The sequence below is a fragment of the Lepidochelys kempii genome, chromosome 9 (assembly GCF_965140285.1).
Source record: "Lepidochelys kempii isolate rLepKem1 chromosome 9, rLepKem1.hap1, whole genome shotgun sequence".
In the NCBI taxonomy this organism is placed as follows: Eukaryota; Metazoa; Chordata; order Testudines; family Cheloniidae; genus Lepidochelys; species Lepidochelys kempii.
In genome coordinates, this window is record NC_136388.1 from 40,705,893 (window position 1) to 40,728,441 (window position 22,549).

The following is a 22,549-nucleotide window of genomic DNA, read 5'->3' on the forward strand; positions in this document are numbered from 1 at the left end:
TGTTAAATTCATTATAGGCCAGATTCTGACACCTTTGCTCCTGTTTAGCAACATCTTACTCCACAAATGGTCCCATTGACTTCACAGTCAGAATACCTTTATACAGTATCAACACACAGTGTACAGAAAGGTGTATTATGTTTTAGAGGTTTTGTTTTTGATGTTGTGGTTTTTTTAAATTGGTGCTATTAATGAAATCTCTTCCCTCCTCCCCCCGCCCCCGATATATTGGTCACACTGAGTACAACTTTACAAGTACTGGGGGAGATGAATGTCATAGAATGGTCTCGTTATCTTAAATAGCTTTAACATTATCTTATGTTTCACATCTGGCATTTCAGAAACTACAAGAAGCAAATACTCTGTCCCAATGGAAAGCTCAAAATCTCCCCTTCCTGCTGGTGTGTGTACATAGTTCATGGTGATGTGTTGTGATACAAGGTTTTATAAGCATGCGTTTGAGACGACTGCATGAATTTCCTTCCATCAACACATCATAGAAATTCACAATGATAGTAGAATGTTAGTAATGCTATCTCTAGAAAACAGGTAAAGATTCATATAACTGCAGGATGACCAGATGTCCCATTTTTAAAGGGACAGTCCCACGTTTAAGCCCTCCTGCAGGTGTCCTGACTTTTTCTTAAAAACGGGCAAATTGCCCTGTATTTTTTGTCTCCCCCGCATCAGTACTGGTGGGTCCTACTGCTGGCCAGATACTGCTCACCAGCCACCTGCGGTGAGTCGGGGGGTCCAGTGGCCAATGATGGGGGTGGGGATATAAGGCTGGTAGTGGGGTGAAGATGCAGTGCACAGGGCCAGCCACTCCCCCCGAAGCGTGCCAGCTCTTGGCCTGCAGGGCCCCGCCCCCCCATCCCCTTTCTGGCTGGCACTGGCTGCGAGCTGTGGTGGTTGGTGAATGCAGGCAGGTGCCAGGCGGTGGCCGGTTACATGTTGCCTCTGCTGCCCACCCATTGGCCCTTTACGTGCTTCCTCTCTCACTGTCCTTTCTCTACTTTGCCTCTTTGCCCCCACCCCTTCCACTCAGCCCCACTACTCCAACATATCCCACCCCCCAGCGGCGTGCATCCCGCTCCCAGCACTGTGCGGAGAACCAGCCCCTGGTTGAAGCGCTGAGCTCACCAACAGCCTGGCTGGCAGGCTCCTTCCTTCCCCCACTGCCTCTGGCTGGGCCGGTGCCCTGGGAAAGCCCAAGACCCTCTGGGCCAGGGCACTGAGCAAGAGGAGCGGAGCCATGCATGTGCCAAAGCCCACACAGCGCTGGCAAGGGGAAACCTCTCTGCCCCTCAGTTAAGCTCTGGAGTGGATGGGGGGGGGGAGAGAAGCGATTTCCAGCCTGTTCATGCCCATAACCTGCAGGATCCACAGCAGCCCCTGGGCCAGGGCTTAGCACCCTCCTCACCCCTTCCCCTGCCCTGAGTCCTGCCCCCAAGGGGCAAAGGGCTGCTTCATCCCCTGCTGAGCCACCTTTCTGGCCGGGTTTGCCAAAGCCCCTGAAGTCAGGTTCCCTGGGCCCCTGTGCATAATGCATCCTTAGGGCTTAACCCCTTCCTGCCCGAGCTGTAGCTGGGGGCGGCTAGGTTATGTTGGTGGCCAGCAGCAACCTGGAGGGGTTAGCTGCCTTTTGACACTATGTGTGCAGGAAGGGACAAACTGCTTCCAGCCACATGGGAGTGGTGGGGGGAGGTGGGGAAGAGATGAGCTCTGCAAGGACACAGGCCAGGTCATCCCTTCCCCTCCCCCACATCCTCCTTCCCTGCAGCTGGAAGCAGCTCCCATCCTTTCCCTCCCTCACAGTGAGAAAAAGCTGCTGCTGGCCACATTCTGGTGGCAGAAATCTGGAGGGGAGGGCATGTGACTGCATGTGTCCCCCGCCCCGTGTTGTCTCAGGAGGGCGCCCCGTGTTGTCTCAGACAGCATCGGGCAGGGAGGTGTGTGAGAGGTGTGCGGGAGCGTGTGTGTGTGACCCCTCCCCATGTGTGTGTATGAGGGGTAGGGGTGTGTGTGTTACCCCTCTCTACATGAGCCCTAAAGCCCTAAAGATAAGAAGGTAAATAAAAGAATCCAACTACACAGTATTTGTTTTTAACAGGGGCTCAGTCAATTTGATGTTAATTTGAACGTTTCTATGACTGATTGCCATTGGACTAGCTTGAATACGAGTAATTTTACCAGGCGTCCCATATTCAGCATAGGGAAATATGGTCACCCTATATCACTGTAATAGACTCTTGTAGTCCCCTCGTAAAACCCTTGGGCCCCATCTACACCTAAAGTAAATAAGAAAAATGTTGTGTCCGTTGTGATGTAATTAAGTGGAGCTGACCCCCACAATAGCTGTAAGTAGGTTGATGGAAGAATTCTTCCACTGACATAGCTACCAAGTGGATATACCAACAGAACGCCCCCTTTCATCACTGTATGAAGTATCTGTACTACAGTGGCATAGCTGCAATGCTGTAGCTATAGCACTTGTAGCATAGACTTACCCTCAGTATCATACAATACATCCTTGATAGCTGTTACCCTAAGTACCCTAATGACTGCAGAGAGAGTGAAGGGGTGCTCATGACGGAGGTCAATCAGTCGCTTTCTAAAAAGTGAATGTTTAATGAAGTGGCTATAAGCTACCCAGCATTTTTTGGAGAGACAATTTGAAAAACAAACATGGAAAATGCTACAGTGTAGAAGATCTTAATAAGTTAGCAAAATTCTTTAGAGTTGGGTGGTCATGGAAACATAGCATCCTTCTTAAGGTTTACCATTATCAGGCAGCTTTTTGAGATAACTAATGGTCTGTTGTGGTGGAGCCTTTACTTGGTAAGGTTAGCAAGGTTAGTATTTAGCATGGGTTAGGCATCCCAGAAGAATTTGTACATTCCTGATGGTGCCTTGGTCAAGAGAAAGTGTCAAGAAGAAATCCCAGAATGAACCAAAACAACTCAAACTAATGAGATACCACCAACTAGCAGAGAAACACCCTAACCTCTAGTGTTGCATTCGGTGTTTAGCTGTATGTGGGGACTGTATCCTAGCCAATTTTTTTTAATGTAATTACCATACTGTAATAATCAACATGCACCTTTGTGGTGGAATTTGTCACATTTAATAACTCTGAAGTTCTTGGATATTTTCCCCACCCTTACGTTATTTCTAACAAGTTTTCTTTTTTAAAACAAATCTCATTTAAAAGTCATTTCCAAGTGGCAGCATCATCAAACCTAAAAATATATATTTGGAAGCTGTGCACAAGGACAAACTGTGTTTGTTTTATAAGCAGTAATTGTGGATAACACACCAGGTTGCATTGCCTAATACACAGATGTTATCTATTGGAAAACAACAAACTCAATTTATCCAGATGGCACAATCTATAATAAACTTTGTAAATTTGTTTTTTTATTGCTCAAGCCACTTAAAAATACTTTACTTGCACACAGCACAAGTAACACTATCTTTTTCTAAAGGAATCAGCCTTTGTTTCTTTTTAAACTTAAAAAAGGCCACAGAAGTAATTTGCAAAGAACTGTGTGTTAAAGAAAAAATATGTTTTTAAACTAAAACAGATTTGTACTAAATAATTTCTGGGATCATGGAGAAACATTTCTGTCTCTTTATTAATCCTGCACCATGGTCAGAGGCAGCAATAAACATTTAGTAGGGTAATCATGCTAAGATCTAATTTTTCAGTTAGAGTGAAACTGTGAGAAAGTTCCCAAATGAACAAATAAGCTTCCTAAATAGCTTGCTAAGACTCCAGTCCAGCAAGGTACTTAAGTAGGAGCCTGACTTTAAGTGTCTGATAGCACTGTTTGGCTTCTCCAATGCTTAAAGTCAGACTCCTGCTTAAGTACCTTGGAGAATCAGGCCCCAAACTGGGAGGTTCCTACTCAATTCCTACATAATTGTGTTCCAGAGTAGCAGCTGTGTTAGTCTGTATCCTCAAAAAGAAAATGAGTACTTGTGGCACCTTAGAGACTAACAAGCTCAAATAAATTTGTTAGTCTCTAAGGTGCCACAAGTACTCCTTTTCTTTTTACATAATTGTGCGGAGATTTACTCCAAAAACAATGTTGGATTTGGATGTTCAATACGTGGCATCTCATGGAGCTTTACTGAGTTTTGGCACAGTTTATACAGGGTCCCTGCTAAGTAACTGTTGGACCCACATTCTTGAGATGTTCCCTTCTTCAGTATGAGATATTTAATTCTCAACAATGACTTTGTCAGTAGCCTGGAATCACCTGATTTTAATTTAACCCTAGAAAATACAAAAAAATGACTGGTGATATGACTTATATGCAAATTCATATGTAATTACCATTTGAAGCACTCCCTTTTTCAAATTTAATTTTTGTTTCTATATTAGAGAAAACAAACTAAAGTTATAAAACTTTAACCATTTGGGAGTAAATCCTGTCTGTGCTTATGCAACCATGTCAGGAATAGCGAATCAAATAAGGAGGGCAAAGTCAACATGCAGGCAAGAATATATGGGTTGAAGGGACACAGATGCAATCCTGTCACATTGTTTTTGAGAGCATTAGCAACTGCTCTCTCCTACAGTAACATGATGCTCACCATAACTACAGTGTGTGAGGTGGAATAAAAAAAAGGGGCGTGTCTTCCCCAAAACAGCATAAAGTATGTTATCATCTATTGCAACAGCTAGCACCTTCTGAAAATCACAAAGCACTTTGTTTCACAAGGCAACAGCAGCAGACAGCTGCTCATTGAAGCACCTCAATATTCTGCTCAGGGTATCTTTTGTAGCAGATTTACCTCACAGAGAGCCCACAATGCACTGCTGCCTAGGGTTTGGCAATATTTAATATGAACCTTTTAAATACTTTTTGCTGTTTTTTCTGGGGGGCGAGGGAGGGGTATTTCAGTTTATTGATTAAAATAGATGTAAATGGTTTCATGCTATGCAAATGTCAAGAGATGTCATTCCTCCCTTTATTAACGCTGTCTTAAAGGCCTAATTCCCTCCTCTGGTGTCCATAGATCTCGTTGACTTTAGTGGGTGCTGCACAAGAAGCACAGAGTTTAAGATCAGAAAGGACCAGCAGATCATCAAGTCTGACCTCTTGCATATCACAGGCCACCCACAGCACCCACACACTAAGCCCAAAATTAAACCATAGTGTTACGGCCCACAGGAGATTAGACTATTATGTGCCACAGGCAGAGAATAGGAGGGACCAACGTGCACCAGTGCCTGGTGCCGAAATGATTAAGTGAGAAACACCCAGCTAATCCTGGCAAGTCACTCACACTCACACGTGGCAGAGGATGGTGAAAAATGCCAATCTGACCTGGGGACAAACTCCTTTCTGACTCCACATATGGTGATCAGTTAGACCCTGAGTACATGTGCAAAAACCAACCAGCCAGGCCTTTGAGACAGAGAATGCTCAGTGCCTTGTTCAATGTCCTATCTTCAGCCGTGGCCATCCCTTATTCTTCAGAGGAAGGAGATTAAAACAAACAAAACCAGAATACATTTGGGGTATGTGTGTGGCAGTGGGGAGTCCCTTCCTGACCCCTGCAAGTGACCAGATGAAACCCTGAAGCATGGGCTTTTAGGAACTTACGATATAAACCAGAAGTGAACCGCAGGACTGCTGGGCCTTGCCTCTTTCCATCACAAGCAACTTCGTTGTACTCACAGATTTCTCCAGCTCTTTCTTAAAACTAATTAAGTTGTTTCCCCTCACAACTCCTATAGGGGGGTTGTTCCAGTACCTCACCCCTTTGATGGTTAGAAACCTTCTTCTAGTTTCCAGCCTGACTTTGTTCACAACCAGTTTATATCAATTTGTTCTTGTGCCAACGCTGACCTTTAGCATATAAAGGATGCCCTAGTGGTTAGGGCACTAACTGGGACTTGAGAGGCCTGGGTACAACTCCCTGCTCTGCCACAGACTTCTTGGGTGGTCTTAGGCAAATCCCTTAATATCTCTGTGCTTCAGCTCCCGATCTGTCAAATGGGGATGTTAGCAGTTCCCTATGATTTTATTTTTATACAAATATATTGGGAGAAGGGAAACAGCAGCATGATCATTCATCCCCTGTTGTCCAGCCTTAACTGATTTGTTTAGTCTAAACGTTATTTTAGTAGCGGGTGGGGTGGGAAGGAGTACTGTACTTTTGCAGAAGACTATAGATTTTTTTTTCCAAATTCCCTATATTTTAAAATGAGTCAAGAAGCATAATTTCATCATCTGAGCTGAGGATTCGCTTTTTTTTTTAAAGCTCCTGTTACACCGATCTTTTCTGGAAATTACATTGCATACCTTGATTGTCAAAGTGGGAGTGAATCACTGGCACATTGAATGGCAGGTATAAATGAACAGAAAGATAAATGACTGCATTTTAATGTCTTGTCCTTCTTCAGCAGTTGAATTCACTGGATGTCCACCAGATAAGCTAAGCAGTGAACACATGATTTATCAATTGGGGCCTTAATTACAAAGGCTTGAGAGAGTCTTGTGCTCTATGTGGCACAAGTGATCATTTCTCTGTAATCACTCAACATTGCACTCTCCCTGCAATTGCATGGTACTTCACTGACATCAAGATATGCAGGTTGTTCCTTTCAAAGAATTTGTTCCTCAAACTATTACACACGATCAGATCATTTCTGGGAGAAAACAGTTTTCTAAACATAATTAACCTGCTTTCCTATGAGCCGTCTCTGAAGTAGGGACAGGCAGTAAATACTAAATACAGGCATTTAAACCACTCCAAATGCAATTCTGATGCAAAACTCATTTTCTTTTATAACCCTTTCAAGCAAACTCCTGTCATCAGTATCTGTCTGTCTGTCTTTCACATCTACTCTTCTCTATGAACACAGGAAATCCAGACACAGGAGCATATCCTTGAGTCCATTTGAATTTTTCCCATTTTACAATGATATTTTGCATTCCATCTATTTTCTCTTCTGGATTTAAAGATTCTATTCCTCTATAGATGTGCTGAGAATAGCTCTCACCTAAGCAATAATACAGTATTGTTAGTCATTGTGTCTGTCCGTCTTCCAAAACACTTTCCTCTACTGGATACACTAACACCATAAGACCTGCTGAAGTATTTATGATCGTGCCTCTCTCTATCAGTTTTAACCTGCAGATATTCTTCCTAGGAAAAATGTTAACCCAGAATTAAGACTGTAAATACTTATCAGTTACTCAAGGGGAAAAAGTAGCCCTTTAAAAACGTAGTTTACTCAAAAAGCAAACATTAGAAAGATTGGAATTTCTTTTTCAAGTGTCACCTGAACGAGAAAGCCTAGAAACTCACATCTAACCTTAACTCTGCCCCTTAAATCTACCAACCTTCCACCTTGAGTAAAGTTCTTATCAAAACCTAGTTTAAGTCTAAAGTCTTGCTTGCTGAAGTAGTTTCCTCAGAGTGTTGAGCTGAGAATCTCTGCTTTTGTATACATGTATCAGTGATACTGCATGTATGTATGATCCCTGTCATCCCACATTCCTGGCATATAACTTACTTAGTTTGGGTCCTGCCCTTAAAAGATTCATATCCCCAGATATGGTTGCTACATAACTTTTCTAAATCTTACAGAGTAACCCTTCTTCATCTGAAACCATATGTATTTTGGTGAAATTGTCCTGAATGATTACCCAAATGAAGTCAATTTTTGTTGAAGAGACATATAAACCTATGTTTTTCTGATGCCTGCAATGGGTCTTGAAAAAGGCAAGAGTATTTTGCTGCAATGTGAAGACACGTTTAGTTTTATTTAAAAGCTAAAGTGGTACACAATCGTCTATCAATATGGTTTTCAAACTTTTTCTTTTGCAAAAACACTAACAAATTTTGAATGGCGAACTCCTTTGGAAATCTCAGACATGGTGTCCACAGACTACAGGTTGAAAACTACTGTTCTATGTTAATGACAACCTTTCACAGACCCCTGAGACATAATCTGCAGACCCTTGGGGGTCCGTGGACCACAGGTTGAAAACCACTGATCTATGAACAGGTTGCCCAGATAGATCAATGTCTCAGTTTTAATATCACTAATATGATGAAGATGAGTGCTGCTTGTAGACAGATTTTCTCATGCTTTTGTGGTATCTCTGTTAGTTGGATTATGATACAGGAGTAAAATTATGGTTGTTTGTGTTACCTTAGCTGTGCAATTTCCAGGCTAATATCTGTAGATTTTATAAGGACAATAACATTCTTTTACTTCTTGTTTACGCTCCAAGTAACTGATAGATATTTATAATCTTAATCCCAAATTAAAGTTTTTGGCCTGGGAAATGTTTTAGATTTTTAAAAAATGTTTGGTAAAGTTGCCCGAGACATTTTCAGGCCCAAAATTATTTTCTAAAGGGTTAGTTTATTGATCTGTACATCTGTGCAGCATTGCAGTGGTGTTATCAAAGCAAATTTAAGCCAATTAATAGAGTACAACAGAAAAGTTATGAATTCAAATGGAAAAGTTGTATTGATTGTAGGTATCCTAGAACACATGTCATGGAAGCTTAGACATGGGTCTTAGGAAAGATGCACTCTGGAGCTGTAGACTGCCTAACCGCACACTGATGGCAGTTCAGATACAAGTCTTAGGAATGACACACCCTGGGGTTGCAGACATCAGAAGGTAAAGTGTACATGGCTCTACAGTGTGGCTTGACAGTCTGTTGACATCCTGAAGTGAAAATCTTACACAAGCCTTTAGCTGGAGTGCTGGCCACTCCAATGCTCAGGAACTATACCAGAGTCCACACATAGAAATAAAAATTTCAGGTCATAGGTGTATCAAAATACTTTTTTTCTTAACTAACTAATAACTAACTAAATAGTCCTCTTGCCTTCCAAGAATAGCAGGACACTTTTCCTGTTGGTGATACCTGCATAGCAAAACAAATTTGGAGCATCTAGTTCAAGCCTATATTGAGTTACTGAATAAAGGGGCAAAACACATTTGGAAACTCTTCACTGAGTCAGAATATCTTTTGTAGAAACTATCCATCTCTGAAATACCTTTTGTCCATATTTCAGAGTAATAGTCGTGTTAGTCTGTATTCGCAAAAAGAAAAGGAGTACTTGTGGCACCTTAGAGACTAACCAATTTATTTGAGCACAAGCTTTCGTGAGCTACAGCTCACTTCATCGGATGCATACTGTGGAAAATACAGGAGATGTTTTTATACACACAGACCATGAAAAAATGGGTGTTTATCACTACAAAAGGTTTTCTCTCCCTCCACCCAACTCTCCTGCTGGTAATAGCTTATTTAAAGTGATCACTCTCCTTACAATGTGTATGATAATCAAGGTAGGCCATTTCCAGCACAAATCCAGGTTTTCTCCCCACCCCACCCCCTAAACCCACTCTCCTGTTGGTAATAGCTTATCTAAAGTGATCACTCTCCTTACAATGTGTATGATAATCAAGGTGGGCCATTTCCAGCACAAATCCAGGTTTTCTCTCCCCCCCAGGAGGAGAGTGGGGTGGAGGGAGAGAAAACCTTTTGTAGTGATAAACACCCATTTTTTCATGGTCTGTGTGTATAAAAACATCTTCTGTATTTTCCACATCTTCTATATTCCACATCTTCTGTATTTTCCACATTGCACCCGATGAAGTGAGCTGTAGCTCACAAAAGCTTATGCTCAAATAAATTGGTTAGCCTCTAAGGTGCCACAAGTACTCCTTTCCTTTTGTCCATAGTCTCCCAAACTTTCCAATTTTTTTTTTAAACTCTGGCAAAGGACTGCATGACATTTCTTAGGTGGATTTGTTTGGTGCAATGAAATTAGAAAGTGTCATTGGAATAGGAGTTACAGTTTCATGTGGGTGAAGTGCTAAGGTCTTCATAATAATCTGTTATTTGTTTGTACAGCTCCTGGTCTGATAAACACGGATCAGAGCCCTAGGTGCCGCCAAAATAGAAATAATAAATCATCCACATCATGAACGAAGGGAAGGGAGAAGGATGAGAAGAAGAAAAGAAGATAAAGAGGGGAAGAGAGGAAGGAGAGGAGAACTGAAAATAAGATAGGAATACGTAATGAAAAGAGAGTGGAAAAGAGAAGCAGGAACTACCTCTGATGTCACATCATGCCATCTTGTTAATTCCTATGGGTACCAGCCAGTTAGCTATAATGGGCATTGTGCATCTGTAAAACCACATATACAGTAGCTACTTGGTCTCTGTGTTTATGGGAAAAGTGCTTTATCTGGACAAAAGGAATTAATAAGTAAACTGAAAACCAAGCACATACCACATAATTTTTGCAGTGATTTCTCAGAGTATGTCTCTCGGTCACAACCCTTGCCAATGTAATTGGTTTGCAATTCAATAGTGGTCTGGATTGAGGAAACAGGTCCATCACAGGTTTCCAGATGAATGCTGGGAAACAAAGGTATGCTGCCAGAGCCAGGCTTATACTCAATACGCTTGTTCCAGTCTGCAAGATAAAAATAAATCCACAGTACAAAGTAATTAAAAAAAGAGGAGTATGGTGATTAACATTAGAAGAATTTCCTGAATTGCACTGGATAAGAGCAGAGAGAATAGAGAGGAGGCAGTTGGAGAACAGTGTTGGAGACACTGAGCGCTGGTGCTATGGAGACAATATTGTGCCTAAGATAGTTGGTTTAGCAGAAAATAAATGCACCGGGTTGTGCAGTGGAGATCCAGGAAGAGCTGTTTCATGGCAGGGTTGTCAGCTCAGGAGAAAAGAACTTCAAATTTGTTTGCTTAACCCAGAGTCGTGTTTTAGTTGAGTTATACTGAAGCACATGTCACAGGCACCTAACTGGAGACCCGAATGGACAACGAATGAATAATGTGACGTGCACATTTAAAATAAGCCACATTTTCTAGTATTGACCAGGTAAGCTTGATGGGCTTCGAAGACTGAATTCTCATTGATTTGTAAAATGCCACTGCTTTGCCCCGCCAGTTCAATAAGTTCATTGCTGGGACAGAGACCATAAAGTTTGGACCCAAGCATCAATGAGTTAATTGCTCTATTTTTTTTTAAAGATGTTACTCTATTTGTAAAAGTATTTTGTGCTCAGTGAAGTAATAACATCGCTGGCTAGTGCTAGGCAAGCACTATGTAAGTTTCCTGACAAGAATTGTTAATACATCTCATTCCTGATCTGCAATGGCATTGCTTATATCATATTCCTGGGAATAATATTGTCAATCATGCCAAATTATGACAGATTATGAAGTTCTGTGATATGAGCAAATGTCCGCTAAGGACTAGGATATGACCACCAGCTTCATTTGACTCATGATTAAAAGCTTTTCAACTCTAGTCTGGAGATGTGAAAGGCCAGTGTACCCATCCACAGCACCACCTTTCTCTCTCCAAATGTTGTCTTAGTTCTGTGGACTACTAATGACAGGAAGCTACAGATGAAGGTGCTCTGCAGGCTTACAGCCAGACCAAGCTGATCCATGCTTTGTTTATCCAGCTGTCTCACAACTGAGAAGATTTGAGAAGTTACCAATCTTATAGCACATGCTGTCTGTGCCACTGACCTTTTCAACTGGAATGTTTAGTTTCTAAATCTGAATAAATATGGTGTTTTCAAGCTGTTTTAGGGATTAGGTAGTTCTGATTTAGTGATCCCACCAAAGGAATGCTGTATTAAAATTAAGAAAAATGAGTGTGTTTCAGCTATATTTCCAATTTACATTTCAGCCAATACACTTGTTTTAGGTACATAATTTATTACAAAACAAAGCAAAGGTGCCACATTAATATTGAGATTAAACCATTAATTCTTTTAAAGTCATGGGCCTGCTTAATGTGTGTCTGCCTAATCTGCACATCTGGGTATTTGGAAGATTTTTCAGACAGATCAATCTTGTAATGTGCATAGCTCCAGCTTCTCTGGAGTATTTTTAGCCAAAGTGGGTCTTTGCTAGTAGAATAAACTAAATAAGTCTGAACATTCAATCAAACCTGATTAAAGGGAACGTACCATCCAAGGAAGTTCTCTTGATCGGGTGGTAGAAACAAAAGTCTCCAATTCAGTAATTAAATAGACTTTCACTTGCTTTATAGTGAATCTTCACCCTGCTCATGCTGAGGTTTTACTCCACTGTAAATAGGTTGTACCAAGACAACTCCTTGGCACCAGGTCTCACTGCAATTGTTTCCAGACGGTGAGTAAAGAAGAACTGAGCCTAGAACTGCTCTTCACTACATACTCTCCAGAGAGCCTCTTGCTACTGCTGATTTGGGATGCCCAATTTGAGACACCTTAAAAGACCTTTCAGAAAGTTCTGAGCATTCACCCTCTGAAAAGCTAACCCTTTCAAGGTGTCTCAAATTGGGCACCCAAAAATCACTGGCCACTTTCAAAAATTTGGCTTAGTCTATCCGATTATCTGTCAAATACTTGTTTTCTTGCTAGAGACAGAGATTAATCATTTAATACTTTGTTATTAATTGTCTGAAGCTGTGACTGTGGGAAAATGAAGGTTGCACATGATGTTCCATACTTACTGTAACAAAAGCTTTTAGGATGTGTTGGTCACTATTCAAAATTATTAGAAGGCAATCATGCCTTGCTCACTATACCTATTCTATAGGATGTTTAAAATAACTACATTTGCCTGAAACTCCTTCCTCTAACAGATAACTAATTCCGTGGAATGTCTTAAGACGTTGTCAATTGTATAACAGTATATCAACAGATTTGCATTCTCCACCCTTTCCAAAATACTTCAGGTTTACACTCTCAGACTGCTTAGAAAATAATGTAATTTACTTCCTAACATTTCACTTCAAAAATATGAGCATTTGCTGTTATATATGTGCTGTGAGAACAGATGAATCATGGCTCCTTCTATTCTCACATTCTCTAGTTACTTACAGACTATTCCCACACCCACAAATCATCAAACAGTGTGAGTTTCAAACTATTTAAAATGTTTCAGACTAGTTCTGCACTTCTCTGATTTTGGCCACTTTTTGGTTTCTTAGCTATCTTAGATGAATTGGCACTCATGCAAAATATTCATCACTGGATGTGTGAAAAATGACTGAACAATTAAGGTTGACACATCTGTCTGCAAATCCACAATCTTTAAACTTGTGTGAGGTGTTGCTTATAAAATAGGCCATAAAAATGTCAATACTCATATTGTAGAATAATGGAGGGCTTCTGTTCTTCTGTTTTGTTTTGTTTTTAATTGTCACCTCAAGGTCTCTTGGGATTTAAAGAGGTGCAGCTTCATTTATTCCTGTTACTTTTCCACTTGGCAAACGAGATCACTTATGACTAGAACTATACCAACCTCATAGTCTTAGGTATTCACATTTGTCCAAGCTCCACCGTAAAATCCCAACTAGAATTCAGCCACTGCTTTTTCATGCTGTATGTACATTTGCATCACAGTTTGTGTTGCTGGTAGTATTTCCATCCGCGTTTGACACTGGGGCCTCAGCCCTGCCTAAGTCCAAGCTGCACTGCCTGCGCAGACACAAAAGGGATTTAATGCCGACGTATTAAGGTCAGCATGGCGTTTGCCCTCAGTGTAGGTGGCATTCTGGGACAGGAAAGGGGCAGTGCTGGAGTGCAATGTAATCCTGAGCACCCAGGCTCTAAGGTGATGGCTATGTTAAAAATAGATTGGGTTGTTTACATAGTCCTCATTCCTATGGTATTTCCATACCCCGGAGGTGTTAAAATGGAAGTTAACACTCTTACCCCACCTCACAGTAAGAGGCAACTTGAAAAGTACATAGAAGTTGTGAATGTGAGAGAATGAGTGAAGTATCTGTGTGAAGAGGTGACTGCGAGAAAGCTAAGTCAAAGAGATAAGTGTTGCATTTCATTCTGAATGGGGCAAGATGTATGCTTGTTCTGATCTCTTGCAGAAGAAAGCTCCATTGATTAGGTCCCAGGTCCTGTAAAAATCCCATCCCTTGTCCTCAATACGCCTGGTTGGCATGGAAAAGTTACTGCAGGAAGTCATGGGGGAAGAGGGGATCACTTATATATCTTGAACCCAGGCCAGGGAAGCTTTTGAATAGCAGGACAGACATTTTAAATTGGGATAGACAAAATGCAACTAATTTCTGAGGCTGAATAAACAATTAGACAAATTAAGATATCTGAACCCATCTGAAATGGATGGGTTGGTATCCAATAAGCTAAATCCAAATCTCCTGGGTTCTCCTTTGGTAAACTCTGATCTGTGACAACATATTTCCAAGGTAACACTCTGCAAACCCATACCAGCCACGGTAAAGAGTCTGGACAAGAATAAGTCTGCCCAGTTCCAGAGAATGAGGACACTGTCTGCACTTCCTCATTCACCTGGCCCTATCCTGCCATCTGTGCTATAAAGCACTGGCAGGTAGTCCTGGGCAGGCCTCACACCTAAACATCACCATGTCATATATTTGGGTGTGAGGTTCCATGGACTATGCAACTAAAATTTGAGCCTAGATCCAAACTCTGAGTACCTCAAACTAACCCAGTGTGATCCTGTTCAGATCAAATTTCAATGACAAGCCAATCTTTAAAAATAAATAATAACGATCCCCATGCACAATGATGGAATGATTTTTCCTTTGAAATGATAGGTAACGTAAATGTTTTAAATAAAATATGGGGTGCTTATCTTGACCTTTATATGGGTATTATCTGTTTTTTCTTTCCTTTTGGTATATACTGTAATACAATATATTTCTAATTTCTATTTACTCTATCTGCCAAAAAAGGCAAATTCTGCCTCTACCTTTGTGGCTAGAGAGGGAGCCCTGGCACACTAACCAGTACAGTTCCCCCTGTGCCAGGGAAGATGCACAGAACTCAGCTCCCACTGAAATTGTTTCTGTGCCTATGTGGAAGAGGGCAGTGGGAGCTATGTGCAAGGGTGGGGTGGGGTACAGCTACCTGGTGAATCTCCCCAATCTCCCCTGTGGAAGGGCTGTCCCTGTAGGCAAGCGGGGCCTATTGCAGCCTCAAGGGTTTGGAGCTGCATTTGGCAGAGTAGAAGGGGATATTTGATTCTCTCTGTGCGCCACCCCAGCACTCTTCTCAGCTACTGGCCCCTAACTGATTTGTTTGACAAGTATCATCTGTATTTAAATATTTTACTGTTTATGCACTGAAAACCAATACCATGTGAGAACAAATAAAAAAAGCCAGCACACCCAAATAGAGTTACAAACCGAACAACTGTGAACAGCTCAGCGTCCTCACTAAGTGGCCTAGAAAGCTCATGACTGATGTATGGAGCGATACTCAGATGAAAAGAAGCCCAAGGGCTAAATAAATGACATCTCTGGACACTTACCATATGGAATCTGGGACGTACAATACAGTACAGTCAGGCAAGGCATGATTTTGTTACAACACCATTTATTTCAATGGAACGTAGAGACATACTACCGCGTCACAAGCTGGTGCTGCTTTGCTTAACTTGTACACTCAGGGAATGCTTAAAAGCTTAATGTTCAATAAAGATGCAACATTTCTGAGGCGGTCCTACTTTTGATACCTGTGTTGCCCTTTAGCCTTTGAATACTGTGCTCCATGGAATGTCATTTTAAAGGCATAACATATATTGTCAAAATTATAACATCCCAGTTTACACAAATAAGATACAAGGTCCTTTCCTTTGTTTTTCAAACACTGAAGTGAATGCACCAAGCCATTCAAAGGATTAAGAGAGGAAAATGTTTTTTTTTTCTCTGCAGTAATTTGTTTTGTTACTGTTAACCTGCTCTGAATTCTCAATATCCGAAATAGTCTCTGAATGCTAGAAAGCCTCACTTATATTAGCATTCAAGGTCTTTCCTAGTTCTATTAGTGAATTATACTTTTCCATTAATATTCTGTCTTCAGGTTACACATGCATTTGTGTGACAATAATTCCTTTGTATATATGTTGTGCACGTACACACACATACGCACACACACACACACAGAATAACTTCCCCTTCCACAGTTTTCCATTCATTTTATAATCATTTGGTAATGTAATTCAGTTGTTCTTTATAGTCAAAAGTTAATTTTGAGAGAGATCTTGAAATTCCACATCATAATGATGGATAATCATAATAATGGAATGATTGGTGAGGCCTCATCTGGAGTACTGTGTCCAGTTTTGGGCCCCACACTTCAAGAAGGATGTGGATAAATTGGAGAGAGTCCAGCGAAGGGCAACAAAAATGATTAGGGGACTGGAACACATGACTTATGAGGAGAGGCTGAGGGAGCTGGGATTGTTTAGCCTGCAGAAGAGAAGAACGAGGGGGGATTTGATAGCTGCTTTCAACTACCTGAAAGGGGGTTCCAAAGAGGATGGCTCTAGACTGTTCTCAATGGTAGCAGATGACAGAACGAGGAGTAATGGTCTCAAGTTGCAGTGGGGGAGGTTTAGATTGGATATTAGGAAAAACTTTTTCACTAAGAGGGTGGTGAAACACTGGAATGCGTTACCTAGGGAGGTGGTGGAATCTCCTTCCTTAGAGGTTTTTAAGGTCAGGCTTGACAGAGCCCTGGCTGGGATGATTTAACTGGGAATTGGTCCTGCTTTGAGCAGGGGGTTGGACTAGATGACCTTCTGGGGTCCCTTCCAACCCTGATATTCTATGATTCTATGATTCTATGAATAAATAAACTGCAATTTACTTAAAGAATTTGTACACGTATATCTTTATGACTCTGCTCCTGAAATCTGATCTGTATAGATGGATCCCAGCAGAGCCCCATTGATTTCAATGGCATTCTTCAGGATTTCACCAGGCAGATCCAACTGCAGGACCAGGGCCTGAGTTGCCAGAGTTCAGACTAGTGCAAGCATAGGAGTTAAGTTTCAGAGTAACAGCCGTGTTAGTCTGTATTCGCAAAAAGAAAAGGAGTACTTGTGGCACCTTAGAGACTAACCAATTTATTTGAGCATAAGCTTTCGTGAGCTACAGCTCCGATGAAGTGAGCTGTAGCTCACGAAAGCTTATGCTCAAATAAATTGGTTAGTCTCTAAGGTGCCACAAGTACTCCTTTTCTTCATAGGAGTTAAAACGTCAGATTTGACCATAGTAAATTTCACTTTTGCCATGGCCTCATTTCATAGAACATTTAAGAACTGGCATTCTGTTGCACTCACACATCAGCAAGAAAGAGTGGTTAGTGATGTCACTGTTCCCGTCTTCCCTTTCATGTTTTCTTTGTCTATTCCTCCATCTCCCTCCTCCCCGTAACAAATAATTTAGCTTGCTTTTTGTTTTATACTCACAAAATTAGTTTAATGTTTAAAAAAGGGCTTCTCTCATCTGTATTTTATGCTGCCAGGTAAGTCTTTGAATATCACTGGAAGCTGGTTTGAAGAACAGTGATTGGTTATAGTTTAGGCCTTGTCTACACCTAAAACTTGTGTTGACCTAGCTACATGGCTCAGGGGTGTGAAAAATTCACATCTTTTAGAGATTTAGTTAAACCAACCTACGCCCTGGTATAGACAGCTCTAGGTCACCAGAAAAATTCTTCTGTCAACCTCGCCATGGCTTCTCAAGGGGGTGGATTAATGACAGCAAAGAAAAAACACTTCCATCACTGTAACAAGTATTTACACTACAGCGGCATACCTGCAGTGCTGCAGCTGTGCCACCATAGAGTTTGTAGCGTAGATGTAGCCTGACAAACATATCCTTAGAAACGTATGATCACATCTTTTCCAAAATGCCAGTCCAATTTCACAGGGTCCTGAAGGACTTCATTTCCACGGAGTGTCAACAACTGGCTTAGTATTTTTGACTGCTAATGTTGGCTTTGTGATGTTAATGCTACCAGAACTGTGGATATATGACTCACATTTTTGAATCTGCAGAGACTTCTGAGAACCAGTTAATCCACCTAAGGATGGAGATTGTGGTCACATATTTTGAGGAGATAGAATCAGTGTGGAAAAGTTAAAAAGATGCCTTTTTAGACTGACTGTACTTCCCTTTTAGTGACCAAGTGAGGCCAATGCATTCTGCCGGCTTGAGCACAAAAGCATTGGCAGAAGACATACTACATGGCAATCTATACACGTTGACTCAGATGCTCTTATTTCACACCTGCACTGATCTCAACGGATTGTCAAAACTGGGTAAAGTCAATTTCTTATAATCTGTGAAAGAAAGGACGGACTAGCATTGCATTGAAAACACCACCTCAGCCTAAATAGTGTGCTATTCACACATTCAGTGACCTGCCTCATTCAGCATTGGTTGTGCTACCCATGGAAGTAAAAACATACTGAATAGTTCTTATCCTCTATTACATACCTTTTATAGTACACAAGTACCTACAGTTTGGATGTTGGCCATGTATAGAACCAGATTAAGGAGCTTCTAAACCTCAACATGCCCTGTAAAGGATGCTCAGTATTCTTATAGAAAGCATCATGGTGATAGCACACAACTCAGACAAAACTTAACATAAAGTGCAGCCACACAGCATACATGCACCTGGCCACTGCCTGAAAATCTGAATCCAACTGCTCCATCACACACGTTAGCCCCGAGCAGCAGGGTGCTTCAGATACACATAAGTTCACAGCAGCTGCTCACAACTCCCACAGTCAAGATGCCAAACAGCCAAGACATTCTAACAAGTTAGACACTGTAATTATTCCAATAGATCACACTAACTTCTTTGTCTTTCACCTGAAATGGTATTTTCAAAGTGGTTTTGTACATTAGTCATATCATACACATCAGGTAGTCATTCTGCACCCCTTTTTTTTTGTCTGAGTACATGGTATTTAGCCAGCTGCTGTACTGCCTCGTTTATTTCCACAGAAATATTGTAGAGTTCCCTCTAGAGTTGTGTATATATAGACGTAGGTTTGCGTATGGCCATTTCCATTTTTGTGGGTTTGCCTTCTCCAGCAGTGGGTGTATTTGTCCCCTCCTCACCCCAAAAGCACATACAGGGAGAATGAAAAGTTATTTTAATGGCACAACTCTGTATGATGGCCCATGCCATTCTGCCTTTGCCAGCATTCTCTGCATGGGGTTGCAAACAAATGTAGATAAAAGTGCAGCTCAGAGAGAGTTATTTCTAAAGCATTTTCAGCTCCATTTTGGAAACGGATATATGAAAATAAGAGCCATCCCACCTGATCATCTCATCTGTTCCCCCTGCCCTTGGCATAAATGCAAAAAACTTTTGAAGGGGAGAACTTTTCTCTTTTACCACTTTCAAAGGCCATGCATGTGAAGTGGCCTTTCTGGGGAACTCTGGATAGAATTTCTTACAGGATCCATCAACATCATCACTGTACCCTTGCCAGAGTTTCATTTTTTGAGATCATGCTTTAAACAGATATAAGCCCCTGACAGTGGTTGAGAGAACCTTCTCCTTCCTAAGGACCTGAGTGTGCTGCCTGCCAAGGACTCCCAGCAGCTTCAACTTCCAGCATCTGATGGATAGCAGGGATTATGCCAAAATGAAGCAAAATTTAAGTTGCAGCTGGGCCTCCAAAGGAACCCTGCCACCGGTGGTTGCCCCCAACAGGAAAGGGCCCGAGACCCAACAGAGCTGGGGATGAGGGGTTTGGGGTGTGGGAGGGGTTCAGGGCTGGGTCAGAGAATTTGGGTGCGGGGGTGAGGGTTGTGGGGTGGGGCCAGGAATGAGGGGTTCAGGGTGTGGGAGGGGGTTCTGGGCTGGGGCAGGGCGTTGGGGTGTGGGAGGGGGTCAGTGATCTGGGCTGTGGGTACTGGCTCTGGGGAGTTTGGGGTGCAGAAGGGGGCTCTGGGTTTTGGGGGGGGCTCAGGGCTTGGGCAGAGGATTGGGGTGCGGGCTCTGGAGTGGGGCCAGGGATGAAAGGTTTGTGGTACAGGAAGGGCTCTGGGTTTGGGGGAAGCTCAGGGCTGGGGCTTGTGGCGTGGGGTTGGGGCATGGACTTATCTCAGGTGGCTCCCAGTCAGCAGCCCAGCGGGGGGTGTTAAGGCAGGCTTCCTGCCTGTCCTGGAACCGTGGGTGGCGCTGCGCCCCAGAAGTGGCCAGCTGCAGGTCTGGCTGCTAGGCAGAGGCACACAAGCAGCTCCACGTGGCTCTCGCCTGCAGGCACCATCCCCTCCCAGCTCATGTGCGGAACTGGTGCTCGGGGCGGGGGTAGCATGCACAGCCCCATTATCCACCCCTCCTAGAAGCTGGACCTGCTGCTGGCCGCTTCTGGGGCGCAGCGCGGTGTCAGAAGAGGTAGGGACTAGTAGCCTGACTTAGCAAGGCAGCACCACCGGCGGGACTTTTAATGGCCTGGTTGGCAGTGCTGACCAGAGCCGCCATGACCCAGTGACTTACATTCTGCAACCCAGTAGTGGGTCGCGACCCGCAGTTTGAAAACCACTGGCCTAGGAGGAAAAAGGACCAAAAAAGTGCCACCATGGCTAAATAACAAAGTAAAAGAAGCAGTTAGAGGCAAAAAGGCATCCTTTAAAAAGTGGAAGTTAGAACATATTAAGGAAAATAGAAAGGAGCATAAACTCTGGCAAGTGAAGTATAAAAATATAATTAGGAAGGCAAAAAAAGAATTTGAGGAATGGCTAGTCAAAGACAAAAAAAGTAACAGCAAAATTTTTTTTAGTACATCAGAAGCAGGAAACCTGCTAAACAACCAGTGGGACCACTGGATGATCAAGATGCTAAAGGAGCACTCAAGGAAAATAAGGCCATTGCTGAGAAACTAAACTTATTAAAATCTGAGGAACTGTCCCAGATTGAGGTGCCATTAGAGGAGGTTTTGAAATAAATTGATAAATTAAACAGTAATCAATCACCAGGACCAGATGATATTCACTCAAGAGTTCTGAAGGAACCGACTGTGAAATTGCAGAACTAACAACTATGGTATGTAACCTATCATTTAAATCAGCTTCTGTACCAGATGAGTGGAGAATAGTTAACGTGATGCCAATTTTTGAAAAAGGCTCCAGAGGCGATCCTGGCAATCACAGGCTGTCAGGGTACCCTCCCCACTCTGAACTCTAGGGTACAGATGTGGGGACCCGCATCAAAAAAATCCCTAAGATAATTTTTACCAGCTTAGGTTAAAAACTTTCCCAAGGCACAAATTTTGCCTTATCTTTGAACAGTATGCTGCCACCACCAAGTGATTTAGACAAAGAACAGGGAAAGGACCACTTGGAGTTCCTATTTCCCCAAAATATCCCCCCCAGGCCCTTACGCCACTTTTCCTGGGGAGGCTTGAGAATAAACAAGATGAGTACAAACCAGCCTTTGTTTGTTTTTTAAGACCCAAAAAGCCCAATCAGATTCTTAAAAAACAGAACTTTATTAAAAGAACAAAAAAAGATAAGAGAACAGCTTTGTAAGATCAGAATGAAAGATAATCTTACAGGCAGTCAGATTCAAGACATAAAAAATCCCTCCAGGCAAAACTTTAAGTTACAAAAAGACACAAAAACAGGAATACACATTTCCTCCAGCACAGTGAATTTCCAAGCCAAAACAAAGAAAACCTAACACATTTTCTTTACTTACTAGATTACTTACTACCTTCACAGGAGTTGGAGGGCTTGCATCCTTGATCTGTTCCTGACAAAGGTATCACACAGACAGACAAAAGCCTTTTCCTCCCTCCAGATTTGAAAGTATCTTGTCCCCTCATTGGTCATTTTGGGTCAGGTGCCAGACAGGTTACCTGAGCTTCTTAACCCTTTACAGGTAAAAGGACTTTGCCTCTGGTCAGGAGGGCTTTTATAGCACTGTATACAGAAAGGTGGTTACCCTTCCCTTTATATTTATGACACAGGCTGGTAAGTCTAACTTAAGTATTAGGCAAATTGGTTGAAACAATAGTAAAGAATAGAATTATCAGACACATAGATGAACCCAATATGTTGGGGAAGAAGCAACACAGCTTTTGTAAAGCGAAATCATGTCTCACCAATCTACAAGAATTCTTGAGCGGGGTTAACAAGCATGTGAACAAGGGTGATCCAGTGCATATAGTGTACTTAGGCTCATCAAAGGCTCTTAAGCAAAGTAATCTGTCATGGGATTAGAGGGAAGGTCCTCTCTTGGTTAAAGATAGGAAAGCAAGGGTAGGAATAAATGGTCAGTTTTCAGAATGGAGAGAGATAAATAGTGGTATCCTCCAGGGGTCTGTGCTGGGACCAGTACTGTTCAACATATTCATAAATGATCTGGAAAAAAGGGTCAAGACGGAGGTGGCAAAATTTGCAAATGATACAAAACTACTCAAGATAGTTCAGTCCAAAGCAGACTATGAAGAGTTACAAAGGGATCTCACAAAACTGGATGACTGGGTGATAAAATGGCAGATGAAATTCAGTGTTGATAAATGCAAAGTAATGTACATGGGAAAACATAATCCCAACCATACATATAAAATGATATTAGCTGTTACCATCCAAGAAAAAGGTCTTGGAGTCCTTGTGGATAGTTCTCTGAAAACATCTTCTCAATGTGCAGCAGCAGTCAAAAAAGCTAACAGAATGTTGGGAATCATTAAGAAAGGGATAGATAATT

At 42.0% G+C, this 22,549-nt stretch overlaps 1 protein-coding gene across 3 annotated transcripts in view; it reads right to left on the reverse strand.

The window, feature by feature from the left end:
* CLSTN2 (calsyntenin 2) overlaps window positions 1–22,549 on the reverse strand; it is a 741,931-nt gene that overhangs the window by 109,087 nt on the left and 610,295 nt on the right. For 2 of the 3 annotated variants that reach the window (XM_073359979.2, XM_073359984.2), the window contains exon 6: window positions 10,288–10,473. The exons of the other annotated variant lie outside the window; for it this stretch is intronic. In XM_073359979.2, the coding sequence (XP_073216080.1) occupies window positions 10,288–10,473 (186 nt within the window). The remainder of the gene's footprint in view (window positions 1–10,287; window positions 10,474–22,549) is intronic. 3 annotated transcript variants of the gene reach the window in all.